Genomic DNA, 22,167 nt, shown 5'->3' with positions numbered 1-22,167 from the left:
AACTATTAGTGGAATGATGTCAGATTTGAGAGGGGTTTCAGATGAGGTTCCACAGGGATATGTCCTGGATCTGGTGCTGTTTAACTTTATTTTTTATTTTATTTTTTTTAGTGACTTGGTGTAGAAATAGAGAGCATACTGATCTAAGTAACAGCTGATACAAGGCTGGGGAAGGGAGATGTCTACTCAACAGAGGATAGAGCAAAAATTCAGACAGATTTTAATAAATTGGAGAACTGAGCTGAAATTCAACAGACAAATTCAAGGTGGAAAGAAAACCCACCAAATGCATATATACAGTCTGGCAGCCACATAGTCATAGTCTGAGCACATCACAACTTCAATGTGAGTCAGCAATGCGATCTGTGGCAATTTTAGGTTGCATTAACAGGCATCACATGCAAGTCATTGGAGGCAATAGCATTGTTCTACTTGGCACTGGTTAGGCCTCAGGTTGAAGAACTGTCTCTAATTTTGGTCACCAATGTATAGAAAGGATGTAAAGAAACTGGAAAGGATCCGGAGACCAGCGACAAAGATGATCAAAGTAGTGGAGTGCAAGCCAGATGAGCAAAAGCTGACAGAACTGGATACATTTGGAGACTGGGGGGGGGGGGGGAGCATGACAGCAGTCTTCAAACTTGAAAGGCTACCATATGAAAGAAAGGTGGTTCTCTCTCTTGCCACAGAGGGCAGGACAAGACGCAATGGGTTCAAACCACAGCCTAGCAAATTTATATTAAATCTTCGGAAAAAATTCATAACTGAATGAAAGAACAGTAGAACAATGCAACAGACTACCTAGGGGGATTGTGGAAACTCCTTCATTGAAGGTTTTTCAAGGAAGGCTTGAGAGACATTTGTCTTGGATAGTTTAGACACAATAAATCCTGCATCTTGGCAGAAGTTTAGACTAGATGGAGCTTGTGATCCCTTCTAACACTATGATTTAAATAAAATTGGGAGAGAGCGAGAGGGACTAGGCCCTGAAGTTGCTATGAGCTACACGCACATCAGACATAGCCTCGTGCCTGCATGAAGTTCTTTTGAAGTAAATGCAGCTTATTCCTAGATTGAGACTTTAAGGGGGACATCAACGTGACAGTATAAAGTTGAGAGTTGTACTTACAGCCTTGTGTTTGGCAGCGTGTTCAAATATAAGGGATTCAGTTCATACCATAGAAGAGATTTGAGTCCTGATGTTAAACACAGATTTCATTTGGCCCATCTCTAGCTTTTACTCACTTTAATTACAGTCACTTCCTAACACTACAGTACAATTAAATGATGGACAAATTTCCACCGCCTTTACTGGAAACCCACCGACTGCTACACTTACCTTCATGCCTATAGCTTCCATCCCAGACACATTTCCCAATCTATTGTATACAGCCAACCCCTAAAATACAACCGGATTTGCTCCAATTCCACAGACAGAGACAAACACCTACTGGATCTATATAGAGCATTCGTAAAACTGAAATATCCACCTGGAGAAGTGAAAAAACAGATCGACAGAGCCAAAAAAGTACCCAGACATGAACAACTTCAAGACAGACCCAAAACAGAAAATAATAGAATTCCACGTGTCATTATCTACAGTCCACAACTTAAATCCCTCCCACACATTATCCACAGTCTACAACCTATTTTGCTTTATCTGTTACAGTCATAACACACACAAAAACATACTACAGGTTGGACCTCCCTGGTTCAGCATCCTCGGGACCTGACCAGTCCGGATGAGGGATTTCACCAGACCAGGGAAAGTCATTTCTGGACCCTCCAGGCTGACCCTCACCTACTAGCCACTCCTCTGTCAACCCTGCTGGGCATCCATCGCTGCCTAGCTCTGGGACCCAACGGACAGCCGCTCATGGGCTCCAGGTCTGGCAGGCAGCCACGTGAGTGATCTGGGACCACAGGGCAGCCACATGCCGCAGCTCCCTGCCCCAGCAAGTTACTGTAGCTCTCAGCCCCGCTGGACATGTGTGTCTCCTGATCCTGCTAGGTAGACCTGCTGCCACACACTGACAGTGGGCTTGCTTCAGGCACCCCACTGCACTGCCGGCGCTGCAGGGATCCGTGCCACTGGCCCGCTACCGGTACTCTCTGGTCCTGCAACATCCATGCCAGGCTATGGATGTTGCCAGACCAGAGAATTCTGGTTAAGAGAGTTTCAATCTGTTGTCAAATACACTTCATTCAACCAAACAGTGAGACAAATTTTCCATTTAGTTACAACATCATGTTGGGAAGATACCCTCTTCCAGCAGTCTGAGGTATTCCAACTGCTTTTTGTATTGAATTTGTTTGAAAAAAATCCTATGTACATCAGGCATATTACACAAAAACAGGAAGCGCAAAAATTGTCAGACTACTCAAAACCCATGATTTACCATTTATTAATTGAAAGGCTATATTACTGTATGTAAAGTATGATAGTGTTTGTGGATTCAAATTAAACAAAATAGATTTTTTTCATACTCCTCCTTCCCCCTCCATTGTGCCACAACATGGCAGAGTTAAGATTTCTGTTGAAAGATAATCTTAAAATTTTGAAACATTATTGCTAGAAAGACTATTAATCCTAAAATATAGCCAATGCTCAGGATTTTGGTGAGTCTTAATTAAATAGAAAGTTAAAAGAGGTTGTGACAAAGCAGAGTTAAGTGTTTAACTGATGTAACAGCATTTTCACACCTTAACATGTTTGGATTGTCTCTTAAGTGTAACCTTAGTATTGAATTTCTTTTGTTTATAATGTTTAGTTTTGGGATAATTGCAACATCCCTTGCCCATAGTTTGCTCTAAATTGCTGATATGTTTTCTCAACCTTAACTTCATTCCTTTTGTCTGAGAAAGTCCTCAATGTTCTTTTAAATTAAAAAATTAATATATGAATTAAACTAAACCAGAAACTTAAAAGAGAGTGCTATCATATTTCTAATGTTTTGAAGATACAAAGTACCAACCTTAAATCATTTTTTAAAAATTGGAACTGTCATGATCAGATTTACTAGTACATGCTGGTTACTTGCTCCCACTCTCAAGGAGCACAAAACAGCCAAATTGTTTGGGTGTGTTAAAGTTTACTACTGTTTTGTTTTACCAGAACATGATAGAACAGCTAGAATGTAACTGGGAGTATTCCGCTCTCTCCTGTCCTTCAAGTTATTTCTGCCTCTTGCTCCTCCCTCTTGTTATATTGTGTGCACACACTCACATGTTCCCACCCACCGGAGCTTTTATACATTACCCAGAATAAACATATACATATATCCTAATTCCTTTCTCTGCTGGCCTACCTGTTAAATAGAGCTGGTGCAAAAGGTAGCTTTTGAAAGAAATACAGGATAAATGGTCATTTTTTTCACTTGTTTTTCATAACTGAAACTTTACCTGTCATGTAGAATTTCTCCCTTTTACAAAACCCACCATTTTTCATTGCTCTTAATGGGACTGAAGCCACAGTGGCCCTCAGGGAAGAAGATGGCTATGGATGGTGTGAGGAGGCGTAGGCACACAATTCCATTAAAATATGTATGTGCACATCAAGTTAGTAAGAGTGAGTGTGCATGCAAGACCCTCCTCAAGATGGTCACCAGTTAAGAGCGATTGTGGCGTCAGTTGTACTGGGAATACTATGAAATGGAAGCCACTTTGAAACAGGGCACTTTTTCATGAAATTTGCTGCAGGATATTATTGTATCCTCCAACCTCTTCTAGGGAGAAATGTATAGTTATGAAGACTAGTAGGAAAAATTACCATTAACCTTAAATTTAAAATACCCAGTGTCACACATGCATGAGACTTCAGTGACTTTTAACTATGAAAGGTTTGAAGAGCATATTGGTCTGTTATTGAGAGGAGAGGAATTTCTTAAAGGACTCATTTTTAATTAATGTTACTTCATGAACTAATTAATAGATTTATATATTCTCAGAAAATTAATTCTGTACTCAGAGTAAGTGTGGTAATTTTGGGGAGTAAAGGCTGTAATTTTAAATAAAGAAGATAAATCCCTGCTTTCAGTTTAAAACTCAGCCTTAACTATAGAGTCACAGATGTTGCCATAATCATGAATGCATTTTAGTACTTGTGGTCCCAGATTAGATCAATGTGATTTATTTAAAGACACATTACTGATTTTTATCTGCCTTTCCCTTTTACCGCCCACCCCTCCCCGTGATGCTGTGACTACATTACCTGCATCTTGTTGAAACAATAAACTTAAAATTGAGAGGAAAAAAGTGTATGTAAAAGTAAAAATTATAGTACTGAAAGAACACAAGACGTACACCGTGCAGCTATATAGCTTTATATTAACTGGTATGTTGTGAGTTGGAAAAATTTCAATCTGATATATGAAAAAGTTCAGTTGAGATACACACATGCACACACAAAAATTGTATGTTGTTGCTTGTCTTGTTATGAGAGCAAGCATTTTGAGAATGTTCTCTGAAAGTCAAAGATGAATAATGACATTTATATATATATATATCAATAAATAAACCAGAACAATAATAAGTATTTTGACAAAGTAATTCAGGAGTAGATAGATTAGGTCAAGTATTCTAGCCACCCCTGAAATGAACTTTAGTCTATTTCATTAGAGGTGTCATCACACAGGCTGAGATAATAGCAATAGTAGTAATGTTGATAAAAATTATTTCTTAAGTGGTGTCAGAATTGTCTGTAGAAAGTAAGTGGCATTGTCATGTCTTCTCTTTCAGACTTGCAGGGTACAGTCATGGGATTATGGTAGAAATAAATTAAGGATTATAAAAAATTTCTGTAATCTGATTGGGGTAGAACAGTTTTCTAACCTCTTTTCTACTAGTATGACATACAGAATAATTCAAGGTCAGAAAGTTGTTTCATTGTTTTTGATCAAATATCTTGTTCTGTTCTTCAGAACAACTGATTATCTGTAGACTAAAGTAACTGTTGTTTCAGTGATTTAATGCATACTTGTGGAATAATGTAAGTACAGAGTTGGAAGGAATAAAAATTTGATTAAAAATATGTTCTGTCGGAAGTAGTTCCAAATAGGGATTAAAATCCTATGTAATTGGTTAACCAGTTAAACGTGAAGTTTACTTCATGTTTAACTGGTTAACCAATCCCCCCCTCCGCTGCCGCAGATGGGCTAGAGTGGTCCTCTATCCCAGGCAGGGGCAGCAGGAGCAATCCCTGCCTACTGTCCCTCACGATGCTTGGAGCAGCTCCTACTGCAGCGTTCTGGGCCCACCATGGACAGGACTGCTCTGGACATCTGGAGCAGCCCCTGTCTGTGGAGGGCCCTGCAGAGCTGGAGCAACGTTGGAACCGGTGAGCATCACCCATTAAGGGTGATAATTACTGGTTTACTAACTTCACATCACATCCAAAGTTTCTGGGTTACTTTGTCAAGTTACTACTTCTATTTACTACTGGGATTTTGCATGGAGTGTCAGCATGTATAACTTGCAGTGGATCTCAGGCTGCTCCACACTCCACTCTTATCAGCTGTTATGTTGGAGTATGGAACTGTAGAAAGTCCTTTTCAGTTATGGGTATATGGGGTAAATTAGGAGGTGGAGCAGCAATACAGCAATCCATCCCGGCATAAGCTACTTATGAATCTAAGAATATACCAATCAAACTAAAGCTGAGAGAATAGTATTTATTTTGTTTTGAACCTCTACTGACTTTTTAAAAATATTTTTCTCATGCAAAATGAATTGTTCAGATGAAACAAAATCGTTTGAATGTTGATTTGACACAACACTTTTAAATGAAATGTCTATACAAATAAATATAACAATGTCTAAATGAAGCATTTTGAAATTTCCTATGTTTTTCTTCATTTCTTCTCTCTCCACCCCCATCTCCCAAGTTGAAACCTGTTCCCCAAATTCACAGATAGCTTAGGTGTGCTGAAAAATGCATTTTCGGTATATTTACTGTTTGCAGAAAAAAATGAACTCGGCTCTAATCAATGAGTCTTGTGTACTAGTGCTCTGGGGAAACCGTAACAGAATATGAAGTTCTCTTTACTAGTTGGTGCTTGGAAACAAGAATTATCTGTCTCAGAAGTCATATTGATATTTAGTCCAGTCTTTTTTAAAATGTATTAAAACCTTTCATCAGTTACATGCTGCCTTGACTCACACAGTTAAAGTGGGTTTTAATTATAAATATTGAACTCATTCTGTACTTATTACTGTGCTGCGATGGAAAATGTGGTTTTCCAATCCTGTGTGAAAGAAAGCAGACATTGCTGTTGTTATTACTATGTACTGGTTGCTAGGTGTTTTACAGAACAACTAAAACATGTATTTTCTGTTTCAAGAATCTTACAATTTCAATCTAGGTGTGTCCATTTTGTGAGAGTAACAGAAAAATTGGGACATTGCCATCCCTGGGGCATGTGGAACTTAAGACATAAGCTTAATTTCTAATCTTTTGGGCAGTGTTGCCCATGCCCTACCCCAACTCTGCCTCCTCCCCCAAAGGAGGGAGGCCCACTGGTGCACAGGTGATGCTGGAGGGAGGGGAAGGTTCTGGTAAAAGTGTTGCCGGTGGGTGCTCCAGTTCCAGAGTGCAGGGCCCAGAGTGGTTGCCCGGATTTGTTCTACCCTAGGGTTGGCTCTGAATTTGGGGAGTAAAGAGAAAGGAACGAGGATGACAATAAAACCATTCATGTGATTATTGTATTCTAACTTATTGCTCTTATTGCTTCCTTTTACTTTGTGAGTGAGCCCTGAAGAAGAATTGAGTCTGAGAGTGATTCAGACAGGTACAGCAAAGGAGCCTGGTCACTGGAGAAATAAGCTATTTTGACTTAAGCTACGGAATTAGCATAGCTCAAGTTCCGTAGCTTATTTCGAGGTTAGCCCTGCTACGTAAACATGCCCAAACTGTCGGGACCCAAAAGTGAGTTGCAACCCTTTTTTTTAATAGGGTTTGTGGTAGACTTAATGGGGTCTGGGGCTGAAGCCAAAAGTCCATGCTCCACTGCCCAGGGCTGAAGAAGCAGCCCGACAGCTTCATCCCTGTGCAACATGTCCCCACTTCCTAGGGCTGAAGCCCTCAAGTGTCCACTTTGTGCCCCTCTCCCCCTAGGGGCTCAAGCTTCAGCCCTGCATGAGCTGGAGGGGCTTGGGCTTCAGTGCCTCCTCCCAAGTCCATATGCTGCTTTTTATGGTCAGAAGTGGGTCACAATGCAATGAAGTTCGAGAAACCCTGCTTGGAAAGCAGGATCCTTGTTGAGTAGGGGAGTCCAGGCTTCCCTCTCACCCAGCCAGCACAGGTGGGTGTTGGGAGTTATTAGACATACCTGGCGATGATTAATTGATTATTTTCATCATAATGCAGCCTTGCTGTGGTTGTGTACATATGATTTTAATGCACAGTAAATTTGACCTAAGAGAATCTATCTAAATGATTTAGATTTGTATAGATATTTCTCAAAATGTTACTAATCAGTTTCACAAATACCTTACTCTTATAGTATAGCATTTATATTTTTAATTTACTGCTTTAGGAAAAAGGCATGCTTTCAAAGAATTATCAAGTACCTTCGGTATGTTTCTTGTTACTCTCTCTGTTTTGTTCTGTAATAACATGATGTTTCCCATTTTTTAAAAAATGAGAATGTAGGACTCAATGCCTTCAGAACTGGGCATTACAAAGTGTTTCACTGTTGCTCAAAAATGAATATGGAGGGGTGGGGAGGAAGTATAACAAATGAGGATGAAAATTTCTGGAAGGAATCACCAGGATCTTTCCCTAAATATTAAACTTACTGTGTGTGGGCTACTGGTGCAATCTATAGTCATTGTAAAAATATTAAGTTCAGGTTGCTTTGTAGTTCTTGTCAGTTCTCTATGATCTTTGTTGAAAATAGCTGGGGTTTTTTGGAAAATGCTAGTTCCTTCAGCTAGCATGGATATGGACTGGTCTACACTGTAAGTTTAGGTCAGACTTAACCGCATTAAGATGATTTTCTGAACTAGTCCACAGCACCAAGCCTGGGACTTTAAGGGCCATTACAATTGACTTTGGTCTTCCAGCTTTTTATGAGGAATAACATTAAATTTGACCTGCATAGCCAACTTTACAGTCGTGCAGAGGCAGTGCTGTGAAAGTCAAAGTTCTTTGCCTGCAGGCAATATCCCCTGATATAGAAGCAGCAAGCGGTGGGGAGGAGATGAGAGAAGTTGACAAGATTAATCGATAAGCCTACTCTTATCAGTTTATCATATACTCGACTACTCGTTGACATCCCTATTTCCTGGATGGCTAGCATGGCAAGCAGACCTGAGAGCAGAAGGCACACTTGAGCAGCACATCTTACTATGAGTTGCCAGGGTCACAGACAAGCATCAGCACAGAGTTTGCAGGAGATCCTGAACTCTGTTGCTGTGTGGGGAGAGGAATATGTTCTCGCAGAACTATGAACCACCAAAAGGAACGCAGATACCAGTGCCAAGATGACAAAGGGCACGGAGAAGAAAGAATATGCCAGGGATGCCCAGCAGTGCTGCATGAATATAAAGGAGCTGAGGCAGTCGTACCAGAAGGTAAAGAAAGAAAACGGATGGTCTGGATCACCACTACAAACATTCCGCTTCTTTGAGCACCTCCTCCCAAGACACTCCCTGTGACAGTCTTGGGCAGCAGCATGGAGGACAGTGTGAATGAGGAAGAGGAGAAGAGTGCTCAGCAGTCAAGCGGGGTAACCAATGTCACCGACAGCCAAGAACTTTTTATGACTTTGGAGACAATCCCCTCCTCCTATGATGTCTCGCAGCCAGACACTGATCCCAGGAAGGGCACTACTGGTGAATTCACATTTTTTTATCATGCTGAAAGTAGATTAAGGCAATTGGGTGTGATCTGCGGTGGCCACTGTGCCTACACAGTGGAGGGTCCCCAGAACAGCTTTTTAACATGTCTAGAGACGGAGCAGGAATCCTCCCTGCACTTCTCCATAAAGCTCTCAAAGAGGAACTCTTTAATTTTTCTCACAAGGGTTCTGGGGAGTCTAGCCATATTCCATCCTCCACAGTAGGACACCATTCCATGCCAAGCCAGCAGTAAGTAATCTGGTATCGTTGCAGCACAAGCATTGCAGCATAAGGTCCAGGTTTCTGGCCATAGTCAGCATCTGCTCCCTATCACTCTGTGTGATTCAGAGAAGACTAATAACTTAAATGGCAATCTGAATGAAACGGGGGAAGGCTATTAACGGGGCCTCTGCAATAAACCTTGTTTGCTTCTCCCCAGTGAAGCATGCCCTGTCCTGCTGTTTATGCTAAAAGATAAGGTTTTATGCTCTACAATGTATGTCCTGTAAAGTCTGCCCTTCACTTTTCATTACAGTGGGAACAACAGCAAGCATTCTGCACACCCTGGCTCTACCCAACTGTCTGGCTTGCACAAATTCGCAAGCAAAAACAGACTAGGGATGACACGTTCAATGAGCAAATGTAATCCACCCACTTGGACAGGGAGCACTTAAGCAAGTGGAGGAATACACTGTTGCTGGAGATGAGAGCAGAGCATGAGGACAGGAGAGCACATGGGGAGCGAGCTGGAAGTGAAGAACTTTTTGAAGACAATGGTGGATGTGATAAACCACATGGTGGCCTTCCAGGAAAGCTACATGCACAGGCATCTCCTACAGTTCTTGTGGGACCATATTCACTCCTCACCGAGTTCCATAGGGGAGGGAAGGGGAAAGAGGTCAAGGGCAGCCTCACACTCAACCTCCAGGGATGTGTCCCAAAGCAAAAGGCTGTCCTCACAACTGGGCATGACATCCCTCCCCACGAGCTCCCACCATAAACTCCTTTTCCTGTCCCTGCTGTGTTCAGAAATAATGCGTTTTTGTTCAGGAAACAACAATCTGTTTATTGCTTGTGTTGAAAGGAGCTTACAGGCAATCCCACCAAATGCAGGGGCACCTCGTTAAGAGCAACATGCATGACTCTCAAATCTGGTCATTTATAAAACTATCTTTCAAAGCCTGTCAGTTTCGCAGTGTCCCTCGTTATGCTCTCCATATTACCCTGGTCTGGCTGCTCATAATCACTGGCTAGGCTCTGTGCCTCGACCCCTTACCCTACCATATAACTTCCCCCTTACCCTCTCAAATATTATGGAGCACATAGCAGGTTGCCACCACAATGGGAATGTTGGGTTTGTTGAGGTCTAACCTACTCAGTAGACTGAAGAACCTTCCTTTTAAATGCCCAAAATCACAATCAGTCACAGTTCTGCTCTTACTCAGCCTGTAGTTGAACTGCTCCTTACTGCGGTCCAGGCTGCCCGTGTACAGTTTCATGAGCCATGAGCGCAAGGGATAGGCAAGGATCACTATTGGCATTTATTGCCTCAGATGGAAATTTTCTAGTCTGGGCAGAAAGTTTTAGCTTGCAGCTTTCTGAAGAGGCAGGAGTTCCTAAAGATGTGCAAATCATGCACCTTTCCTAACCACCTAACCACGTTGATGTCGGCAAAACAGTCCTTGGGATACACCAGCCCCTGCAACACCATTGAGAAGTACCCCTTGTGGTTTATGTACTCTTTGGCAAGATGGTTGCGTGTTCAAATAGGGATGTGTGTTCTCTGTATCGCCCCACCACAGTTAGGGAATCCCATCGCAGCAAAGCCCTCCACCATGTCTTCCACATTTCCCAGAGTCACTACCTTCCATAGCAGAAGGATATTGATTGCCTTGATCATGTGGATCACAACAGCCCCCATATTAAATTTCCCCACTCTGAATTAATTCCCAACTGACCAGTAGCTTTCTGGCTTTGCAAACTTTTTAGGGCAATTGCCACTCACTTCTCCCCTGTCAGCATGGGTTTCATTTTGGTATTATTGTGCTACAGGGTAGGAGAAAGCAATTTGCAAACATCCATGAAAGTGGCCTTACTCATGTGAAAGTTTTGCAGCCACTGCTGATCATCCTGCATCACAGTGCTGTCCCACCAGTCTGTGTTTGTCTGATGACACCAAAACCGGCGTTCCATTGTGTCCAGAGGATCGAATGCCAACAGCATTTGCTGGCTCTCACCTCAGGTGCTTCACAAAAGAGTATGTTCAGGGTCTCCTGAGATCTTCCTCGTTCTGGCGGACCCTGGATACGCTCTGGATATATTCCAGCATAAGGCTCACCATGGCTAATATGATTGCCATAATGCTTTCATGCTCAACGGGATCCCCAATGGGTTCCATGCCTGTTGCTGCTACGTGCAGCTATGAGAAGAGGGGAAGGGTGCAAAGAGACAGTTTGCCATTGCTTTCAAGCAGGGGGAAGGGAGGAGATGAGCGCATTATGGGATGCTGACAACATGTACCCAGAACCACTCACTTCACAATTTTGGTCCAGCGTGCACTGAAAGCATAACAGAATGCAAAGGGGTACAGGAGCTGTGGAATAGCAACCCACAGTGCATTGCTTTCAAAGTTGACAGTGGCCACCCTGCTGGGGACGTGCTACTTCAAACTGCATTGAATTCATGAGGACACTGGGGACGTGCACCTTCGACTTTACAAAATTGGGTGCTAAATTGTCAACTTTTATAAATTCTACCTTATTTCGTAGCATAGACGTAGCCTGTTTTAGTGAGAAGGTTGCAGTGGTAAAGCTGATTGCAATAGCACTAGATGGTCTTTCTGTGAAGGAATCCCTCCTTCTCTACCACATCCTTGCTGACAGTTTCCAGTACATATATCAGTATTGCAGCAATGTTTTAATCCATTTCACAGCAGGTGCCTGCATATTTTGCCAGCTGAAGAATGTGATGAAACATAGGTCAGGTGCAGCTGCCAAATAACATGAAGTTTACAGTTTGTAGTAAAAGAATTACTCCCCTCCACTTGGTTTAAAATGGTGCACATTACCATTGTGTCTTAATACCTCAGTATCTGTACTTTGAAAAGGCATATTGAGTTTAAGTCCTCGCCTCCATAAAAATTGATCCTTTGAGTATTGACAACTAAGGACTAAAGGATTAAAATTAAATTTGTCCAGGATGCATAGGAATTTCACAACGCACCAAAACCACTGCTTCCCCAGTGGAGCGTACTTCTTAGGGTCATGTTTGATTGTGAAGTTGGGGAGCAGGATCTTAGCAGTTGTGTGTGCCTCTAAAATACTAACCATTTGCACAGCACTGAGGCAAGACAGCTCCACAGAGTGAGTTCTTGCTTCCATGCTGAGGGAGGCATTTCCTCTGTGATCCTCAGAGGGGTATATCCTAATCCACCACCATGTGCGTTTCTCTCTGAAAGAAGATAGCACTAGGTGTGTATGCAGTACCTATTTTTATATGATGAAAATAGATTTTGAGAATTTATGGGAGCGAAAAGACTGGATTTTTATGAGACAGGGAAATGTTTGATACAATATAATTGATGTCTAGATGTTTTAATATAGCATCCAGTGACAAAGACATGTAAAGAGAGTATATTTCTTCATGCTAATGTTGTAAATGGCTCCTTGATCTCAAACAACTGCAATTGTACCTTAATTTCTCATATTGAAGAGAGCTGTAAACTATACCATTGAACAGAATTTGGGCAATGATATTGTTTAATCCTCATAATATAAGGTCATAGGAGATGTATTATTATTCCCTGCTGTGCTGATTCTTTTACTGCAGCTCTTACACTGCTGGAATAACCTGAATAAATGGACATTAGTAGGATTAAACCAAAAATATGGTTTCATCTAGAGCACCAATGATGCCTGGAAGTGGGGGGAAAGATATTAATAAATATATGCTAATTGCATTTTGATCTATAAAATGGCCTGCATTAAAATGAAGTTTCATATCTAATTTATGTAATAAATAGATACTTTTAGAAGCTGCAGAAATATCTGGGAGCTGCCTATCATGTTTTTCATTTGGTTTGGAGGGAGGCTAAATACAATCAGAATTTCAGTTTGAACAATAATATCTGCTTTAGGTCTGACACATCAGCTATATTAGGACAAATATTCACATAGCCACTGAGTATCTCTGAGAATGTGTAGTAATTTGCATATTTGGGAAATATTTAAAAGTTGCAATATTAAATTAATTCTTTCGTTTTATAATATATGCTATCAGGAATTTATGGTCCCTAAAAATGTTTCTGAGTGTATAAGGCCCATTGAGCACTGATGAAATATGATAGAGATCATTATGTATTTTGTACATATTCTATTCTTTTCTGTTCTGGTTCTTATACTACCTTTATCACCAAAGTATCTGAGGGTATGTCTACACTATAGCCCCCTAGTTCGAATTAGGGAGGCTAATGAGGGCGACTGAAATTGCAAATGAAGCACGGGATTTAAGTATACCGCACTTCATTAGCATGTTTCCGGGCGGTCGCCATTTTGGAAATTGACTAGCCCGGAATAATTGCCCGCGTCTACACGTGGCAGTGAAACAGGAGTTCGAAGTAAAGCCCTAACTCGAATTAGCTGTTATTCCTCCTGGAATGAGGTTTAACAGCTAATTCAAATTAAAGGCTTTACTTCGAACTCCCATTTCACTGCCGCGTGTAGACGTGGGCAGTTATTCCAGGCCAGTCAATTTCCAAAATGGCGACCGCCCGGAAACATGCTAATGAAGCATGGGATATTTAAATCCCGCGCTTCATTTGCAATTTCAGTCGCCCTTATTAGCCTCCCTAGTTCGAACTAGGATGGGGAAAAAACACAGGGGAAAAAATTCTGTTGGGGAAAGGGAGAGACCAAAGTTGTTGAGAGAGGAAAAAAAAGGACCCTGAGAGTTAAGTAAAAAAAAATAAAACAGCATTAAAACAGCATGGCCCCATTAAGTGCGTGCAGAGTTAGAATAGGGATAGGAAGAGGGGAGAGGTTGAGTACTAAGACCCAGGGAAGGCATTGCTTCCCCTTGCTTCAGGTCTTTAGTCTTTTTGCTGGTGGCCATCTTGTTTTCTTGGTCGAGCCGGAAAGCAGCTTCCCTGCGGAACCAGGTAAGCAGGGGGCCTGGGGTGGGCCCAGTTGCTGAGTGTGGTAGGGTTGCCAGGTCTCTGGTATTTTTGCCTCCTGGCAGGGGGGAAAAAAACAGAAAATACCGGATATTTTAGGTATCCAGTACTTTCTGAATTTTTTTTACCGGACAGGAGGCAGAAATACCACACTGTCCGGGTCAATACCGGACACCTGGCAACCCTATTACAGGGTAGCACACACCAATGTTCAGTAGGTCAAGCACATTGTGCACAGAAGGCCCTGTTTCATTTCTCCATCCTTCTGAACCCCAGACTCCTGTATGTCACCATTCCTTGCCCCTCTCTTGTAGAGTCTAGGCAGCTCTCTTTATCCTTTTTGTAATAACCTTTTTGTTTGTTTACATTTTGTGAAGGAGGAAAGTACCTTTTGTATATTCTCTAATGGAAGAGTGCAAGACAGCATGCATACAGGGTATAAAAGATGGTATCCATGCTTTGCCTAACTGAAGGAGACATGGCAGTTTGCCAGGAGTCAAGGGGCTGCTTCTGACTTTTCTGTTATAATGTTACTGGTTTACTTAAAGCAGTTACAATAGTATGATGAAAAGCACAGAATGAACTTTAGAAAATAAAGGGTAAGAAGTGGGGTGGAAAGGGCTATCGAGAATAAGGGCAAATAAAAATACGTTTTCCAGAAAATTCTATGAGATCTGATAGAAATGTCCAAGTTGACTAATCTTTTTTTGTTTACTGTTTTCATACTTTCATAATGAGATTTTTAAGGGACTTGGTAAATGATAATGTACTTACAGTTTTACAATTTATCATGAGTTTTCCCTGAATAACGGACAGAGATTTGGAATACCAGGTAATCCAGATCAGCGGATTTGATGAGTTGAAATACCTGAGAGAACCAATTTTTTTTGTTTGTTTAATAATTTTGGGGAGGGAGGAGGAGCTGGGACCATTGGTATCCCTAATGCTAAAGATCCCATGCTAAGGAGATCTTTTCTTTGGAAAAGACATATTAGATTGCTATACAGCTAGAAGAAGAAACTACAATTACAAAACAGTATCTTAGAGATCACTAATCTTGGTGATAGAGAACCCAATTAGCTTATTAGCGGTCTCAGAGGAACAACTCTTCTTATTAGATATTTCCTATGCTAATCAGTATCAGTTATAGAGCTCAGCTATAGAGTATCAGCTCTTTTATACTGAAAACCATTATTTGTCCTGCTTATTTAAAGAAGGAGAACTTATTATTCACTTCAGTCTTTAGTGCTGGTAACTAAAACAAAACTGCTGACTTCACAGAAAAAATTATTCAGCTGATAATTTAGTAACCCTAACTAGCCTTGCTGCAGTTACCTTTCATAGGTTTGGACTGGACTGGCAACTAGAATTACAGCATGCAGTATAAAGCCATTGTATTTGCATTTTTAAATGAAAATAAAAGTGGTGCCTAGATGAGAAATAATTAGGGATTTTCCTGTTGCATCATCAAAGATAAAATAAATTACCTACTACATTCTAGATGCTTAAAATAAACATTGCAGTCATGAAGCCACCTGTTTAGTGTCCAAAGTTCTATAAACATTAATAGATCTGTCTAATTAGATGCCAAACTTGTCTGATTTCAGTGTAGCCTAAAGGCCAAAATTCAGCCTAAAGAATTCAAGAATGTAGCACGTAGATGCCCTGGTTTAGCTAAGTTTACAGTGCACAATAATCCATCTTTTTCTAAGCAGCAAGGTTGATCCTTTAGTCAAAATGAAACTTTGCATAACGGGATTTGTAACCTCAGTGAGGCACATTTCTATACTAAATGTGAAGGCAGCTGCGATCTGAAGCATTTTGTCAAGTCAGACGCAGTTGAAAGGTTGCATTTAATTTTCTCTACAAAGGGTCTGAGTAACTTTCCTTGAGCTTAGTAGAAAGTCTTTCATTGATTTCAGTAGAAGTTGGATTTAGGCCACAGTGACACTTCTCTTCCCATCTCTCCTTGCACCATATCTTCAATTAGATTTTGTTAGGAGCATTAATTATGAACCCTCTGTCCAGAGATCCCTGGCACTTCCATCCTCTGTCCAGACTCCTGCACTCACCACCCCCAAAGGCCCTCTGTCTTCAGCTCCTCCATACCCACACACATCCCAACCGCCTGGCCTAAGCCCCCTCGTTCCCCCCTCCCCCACACACCATCTCACATCTAAATTTCTTACAGGTACTGTCTTATCACAACCCTCCCCCACTTTGACCCCACCAAAGGGGGGTCGGGATAGGACAATAGGGGTAAGAAATTTAAGTTACTTTCACCCCTACTTTAAACTCTTTATATAAGTAAATCCTTGCTGGTTTGAGGCCTAATTTAGAATATGTTCCAAAACATTACAGGTGATTTCTTGTAAATAATTTATAATGCATCTCAGGTATTCACCGATTGTATTGATACAGATGTCTTATTTTTATTTATGGTAATGCCCTTAAAATTATTAGTGATTAATATGTTGGCTCTTTCTTGTGATATTAAATATTCTTACCATGTATAATCTGTAATTCATACCTGCTGTTCCATTTACAAGTCTGTAGATCATGCATATCTATACTTATATAAAGCATTTTAAAATCTGCACTTCCTTTGTGCCATTTAATTTCTCTAATACATTTATTATTATTGCTGTTATTCTGCAGAAAAAGCAAAGAACAAAGGATCTATCCCAACTGTTTCATTCATACAATCCTTATGATCATAAGGTAAGAAAAAATATACATTGGCAGTGTTTTTTGTTTAGAACAATTTCATACATTTAAGATAACTTTTTTTTTTCTGATTAGTATAAAGATGAAAGGGAATGATGAAGGTCTAGAAGTGGCTCTAAGGTATCTTAACTTCCTTTTAATTGTAATATGCTAAGGTATAATGATACATATGTTCATGTCTAAATTTGAAACTGTATTCCTGGATTTAGTATTATAGCTCTCACTCACCTCTTACAAATATAATTATGAGAGGTGAATCTTATAAATTGACAGTGAATCTTATAAAATCGACACGTGGTAAGTTTTTTAAAGCTTGTTCCTCTTGAATACATTGGTTAGCTTGTAATACACATTAAGTTTTGAAAAATGTGATTACTAATGGATTATCTGTTGATTCTGGAGGTTTCATAGCAGGAGGTTTCTTTGTTAACAGAAAGCTTGATGGGTATTCTGAGGAAGAAAAAAATACCCAATAATTCAAGAGTTTGTTCCTTTAAGCAAGCACAAGTGATTTGTTACAGTTTTTCTGCAATCTGTGGTTTGCTTTTCTGGCACTCCTGTTTTGTGAAGCTCTAAGTATTTGTGCAGTTGGAAAACATGGAATTTTTAACAAGTAATAGTGAGATGTCTGTCTTGTCATTCTTACTAGTATTTTATGACCCCGTGTGGAACAAAGAAATGTGTGTCAGAAATAGGGATGTAAGCGACTAAGCAACTAGTCGAGTAGTGACTTGACAACCTGATAAACCTATGCTTATTGGTTAGTCAAGTCATTACTCAACTTAGTTGCTTTCCCCCTCCCCCGCCTTGCTACCTCTGTATCAGAGACAGTAAGGTGGGGAACAGGAGCCAGTGTTGGGAGAGTCAGCTTGAAAGCCGGTTCTCCCCAGCACTGTCTCTACAGGGGAGGCACAGGCACAGCAGAAGACCAGGCGCAAGCTGGGACTGTGCAATCCCGGCTTGCACTGGGTCCCAGACGCTGTGTTCTGCTTTTTAAATGTAGTAAGAGCCTGAAGTTCCAACTAGGGATGTTAAATACTCGATGGAGAGCTCTTTTCTTGAATATATTTTAATGTATTGAATAATTTCATGCCATTTGTTACTATGGTATTTCCATACCAACCAGTTTCTTGTGCATTGGCAAATTTTCAAAAGCATCAAAAATAGGTATATGCTTGTTAAAGTTATGTATGTTACATCCCTCATTTTGAAATGCCTTTTTTTACAGATAGTCTTCTATCACTTGTGTTTCTGATAATGCAGGTGTTATGTTCTGGTGGAAATTGGCAAATGTTATAAGTAAAAAATTAGTGACAGGATTTCTCATGAGAATATTGCATTTTGAAGCGGTTTAAGGTAAATGTAATGGTAGATCAATTAAGATCTAATAAAGACAATCAACTGAAGAGCCCAAAGCTTTGATACTCTTCTTTTCTAAATTTTCCTGTGCTAAACACTTCTTTTTATTCATAGCACAAGGAAATTCCATTATTCTTTTATTAGCACTCTTAATGGAGCTTGGCCATTTGTAACTCCTGCTGCCTTCCTGTTCATATCCTTTGTGGCATTATATCAAAGTATCCTCAAATGATTTTGGCTTCAGTTGTGAAGACTTATACCCTCCGTTACAAATTAGTCATCAGACAATGTGGAACTGAATATAAATGCTTAGATATATTTCCTTTTGAACTTTGTTTTTGGACCTTTAATAAATTATTAAAAGTAATAGAATTGCTTCATGAGTGATTTTTAAACCTCACAGGGTTTACTCTTTTGGCACCTTCATGCATGGCTCATGTATACGAGTGTGTGTGCATGAAAGAGTAAAAAGCTACAAGAGAAGAAATGGAAGTGTAAGGGGAGACTTTTCCCTTCCCATTTTTTAAAATTTCTGCCTAGGCAGGTTTTCCCCAGTGCAATTCTCTCCCCATTGGCAGTGGGCCTAGAGAACCAGCTGCCAGTGTTCTGTCTGCATGCACTTAGTTTCCAGGAGCCTTTTGTTCTAATATTGACAACAATAAAATTCCTAATTTTTCATTTTAATCACATCAATCGAAATTGTATGGATAGTTCACATAAATGTCATAGTTCACAGCCAGAAGGCACTGCCAGATCATTTAGTCTGACCTCTTGTGTATCCCAGGCCACCAACACTATCCAACACACACATACTAAATGCAACAACCAACTGCAATGAGATTAAAACCTGTACTTTGTAAATTAAGATTTCTGTTTTACAAACAAAGACTAATTGCTGCATTTAAACGAGTATTGCATAAAATCTGACTTATGCAACGTGTATTTTTAATTATTACCACATTTAAATGTTATATGACCCCACTCTACAGACACTCTGACTCCTGGCTGCTGAGGAATCAGTGAATATATTGGTTTTAACATGGCTCTGTTTTTGCTGTTTTTATTTATTGGTCAACTGATGTGTGCAATGTGTTTTTAGAGATTTACCAGTGTGCCTTCATTATGGTTTTGCAAAACCACAAGTTGTTCGGATACATATACAGTACTGATTTATTTGAAACACCAAAGTTCAAGGTTTATGGATGAGTTGGCTAAAAGGTTTAGCTCTCTAAAGTAGAACAAAGTGATGATCAAAAAGGGATGAATAGGAGCTGGAAGATAGGAGGAAAGACCACCAGCTTTGGAGGTTTTCACAAGACAGCCTTATGGGGTAATGCAGCATTGTTTCATTCTTTTGTGAAGGGATACACAATAGCAAGAAAAGAAATGTATATGAAAAAAGTTCATATCTGCAAGCAGGCCTTTAACCAGCCAAAGCAAGAGATGTCTATGCAATATGTTGTACCTCCTTCTGATTCAACATACCTATTCTTCTGTTTAAAAAACGTTTAAAAACTAGATTTAAAAAAGTTAAAACAGCTGTTCCACAGGATTTTGCATCTCAAAATGTGTACACATTCATGCACTTTCCTGCACTGTAAAAGATTTACAGACATTTCAAAGTCAGCTCATATATTAACTGTCTTTCTCCCTAAAGGGGAGAGGCTGTTGAACTGTAGCACTTGCCTTTTGCAGGTGAGGGGAGTCCATTCTCATTTAGAAAATATAATAGAGAATATAATAGACATGTTATCTTTCCCAAAAAATTGCTATTGCTGCTTTCATTTTCCTCAGTTAAATAGATAGACCAGAGAGGGACCAAGGATCCCCCATGCATAATGAGGAGTGGAGGGAGAGTCCTTCCTCTTACTTTAGCAAAGGAAAGGGTTTTGTACTCCTGTCTTTAAGCCACTACTATTCATAATGAAAAGTTTGATTAATTCCTGCCCCCCATTATTGTGTACCTGAATCCAGATACACACTTGACTGTGACTTGCTCCTGCTCTATTCTACTTAGTGGCATTAACACTCTTACAGAGCTTTGCGGCTCTCTTAACTACTGTTTCACTGAAAGCTAGATTTGTAGCAGCCATCCTGAATACATGAGGGCTACGTCTACACTGGCCACAATTTCCGGAAAAGGGATGCAAATCAGGTAAGTCAGGATAGGGAAATCCGCGGGGGATTTAAATATCCCCCGCGGATTTAAATAAACATGTCCGCCGCTTTTTTTCCGGCTTCAAAGGAATAAGAGATCCTCCGGAAAAGGGCTTTATTCCGGAGGATCGTGCCAGTCTAGACGCTTTTTTTCCAGCTTTTCCCCAAGCCGGAAAAAAAGCGGCGGACATGTTTATTTAAATCCGCGGGGGATATTTAAATCCCCCGCGGATTTCCCTATCCTGACTTACCTGATTTGCATCCCTTTTCCGGAAATTGTGGCCAGTGTAGACGTAGCCGAGAAGTCACTCAAAAACCTGAACCTGAAATCAGATGTATATGGCATGCTCCCACCTTTCAAGTGAAAATGTAACATGTAAAATGTATCATTTGGTTAAAAAAATCAAATAATTTTATGTGTAGAACCCCCCAAAACTTTACTTATTAAAATGCCACTGAATGATCCTGTCATTGACATAAATGCTTAACCCTCTTCTGAATTTACAGTTTTGCATAGCTTTTCTAGAAATAGATTCCACCAAACTCTCCTTTTTAAGTGTTTTTATAATCCTCTGTGGAGAAATACAAAGGTCCATTTCTGAGCAATTTATTTCTATTTCTGAAATACATTTGTGCCTATGTTTATATAGGGCAAGGTCTTAAAGATTTAAAATCAGCATTCTTGGGGACTAAACACTCTGGTATGTCACTCTTTTTTAGTTACATTATCCTGTTACAGCACTATTTCTGTAGTAAGAGATCATCTGTTCTCATGAGACCCTCATAGATATGAGATGTACTTCTCAGAAGGCTATCACAAATGAGCAAAACTTTAAATAAATTTAACTTAAAAAAATAGGGTTTTTTCTTTTTTCCTTCAGCTACACCCTGATAACTTAGAATATTTTATTTAATTTAAAAGCATGTGCTGACACCAAAAAAGACCATTGAAGTCTTTAAACTCTGCATTTTAATGATTCAGTATTGTACTGAGAGAAATGTTGACTCTCCTGTCTGTAGAGAATGCTTTCTAATGTTTTTCTCCCGAATCATACTTGTCCTTTAAAACCCGTGTCCTTGTTGTTAAAACTTGCCAAAACAGTTCTTACAACATTTTAGTGGGTCAGAACTACTTACATTTGGGGATCTTTATATGTGCTTTGGAGCCCAATACACACAAAGTGTACAGGTTCAGCACAACAGAGCCTAGCATAGCCTGTGTCATTTTTTGTTGTTGGAGGGTTAGCCCTAGTTTCATGTGTTTACACTAGCAACATTTATCCCCTCATTCGAAGGAGGCATGTGATTTATGGGTGGATGCAGGATGTCTATTTTCACATCGACATTGTTCTAGCCCTGTCAGGGCTGTTCCCCACTTTGGCACTCCAAGTGCAAAAGATGGGGGCCCGCAAAGAGCTCAAAAGAGAAAAATAAAACCCTTTGCCTCTACAGGCACTGATTACAAAAACCTTCCCCCCAGAATCACAATGCACAGATTTTGGGGGATCACTGCTACCATCAAGTGATTTTGATCCCTAAAAACCAGGGGTGAACACTTGAACCTACCCCTAGAGGTACCCTGAGCTCTTTTGCCCCAAAAGAGCTTGAAAAAAGAAAATCAAAAAACACAAGCAGCAGCCTCTAGTACAGTGTTTCTTAAACTGTGTTCCATGGCACACCAGTGTGCCGCAAGGCAATCAGAGGTGTGCCGTGGAAAGAACAGAAAAAAATCTGTTCCCCCGCCCCCCTGCAAAGCCTATAGACAGCTCCCGCTGCAGCTGTCCCCCCGATAGAATACTATCAGTATTCTTCTTATTGCCTTCCTTTCTTTCTGCTTCAGATCTACTGAATTTGCAGTGGGGCAGGAACTGGAGGCCTGGTTGGTCTGCCCTATATTTTCTCACCTTGGATAAAAC

The 22,167-nt window shown here is 40.3% G+C and overlaps 1 protein-coding gene across 15 annotated transcripts in view; it reads left to right on the top strand.

Moving 5' to 3' along the window:
- The window catches only part of CDKAL1 (CDKAL1 threonylcarbamoyladenosine tRNA methylthiotransferase), a 585,431-nt gene that overhangs the window by 432,840 nt on the left and 130,424 nt on the right, over positions 1-22,167 (top strand). For all 15 annotated transcript variants that reach the window (XM_089776363.1, XM_075921165.2, XM_089776362.1 and 12 more), the window contains one exon: positions 16,667-16,729. In XM_089776363.1, the coding sequence (XP_089632489.1) occupies positions 16,667-16,729 (63 nt within the window). The remainder of the gene's footprint in view (positions 1-16,666; positions 16,730-22,167) is intronic.

Source organism: Pelodiscus sinensis, chromosome 2 (genome assembly GCF_052426305.1).
Source record: "Pelodiscus sinensis isolate ZL-2025 chromosome 2, ASM5242630v1, whole genome shotgun sequence".
NCBI classification, from domain to species: Eukaryota; Metazoa; Chordata; order Testudines; family Trionychidae; genus Pelodiscus; species Pelodiscus sinensis.
The sequence above is the reverse complement of the archived record's forward strand: the minus strand, read 5'-3'. Positions and strand labels throughout refer to the sequence as shown.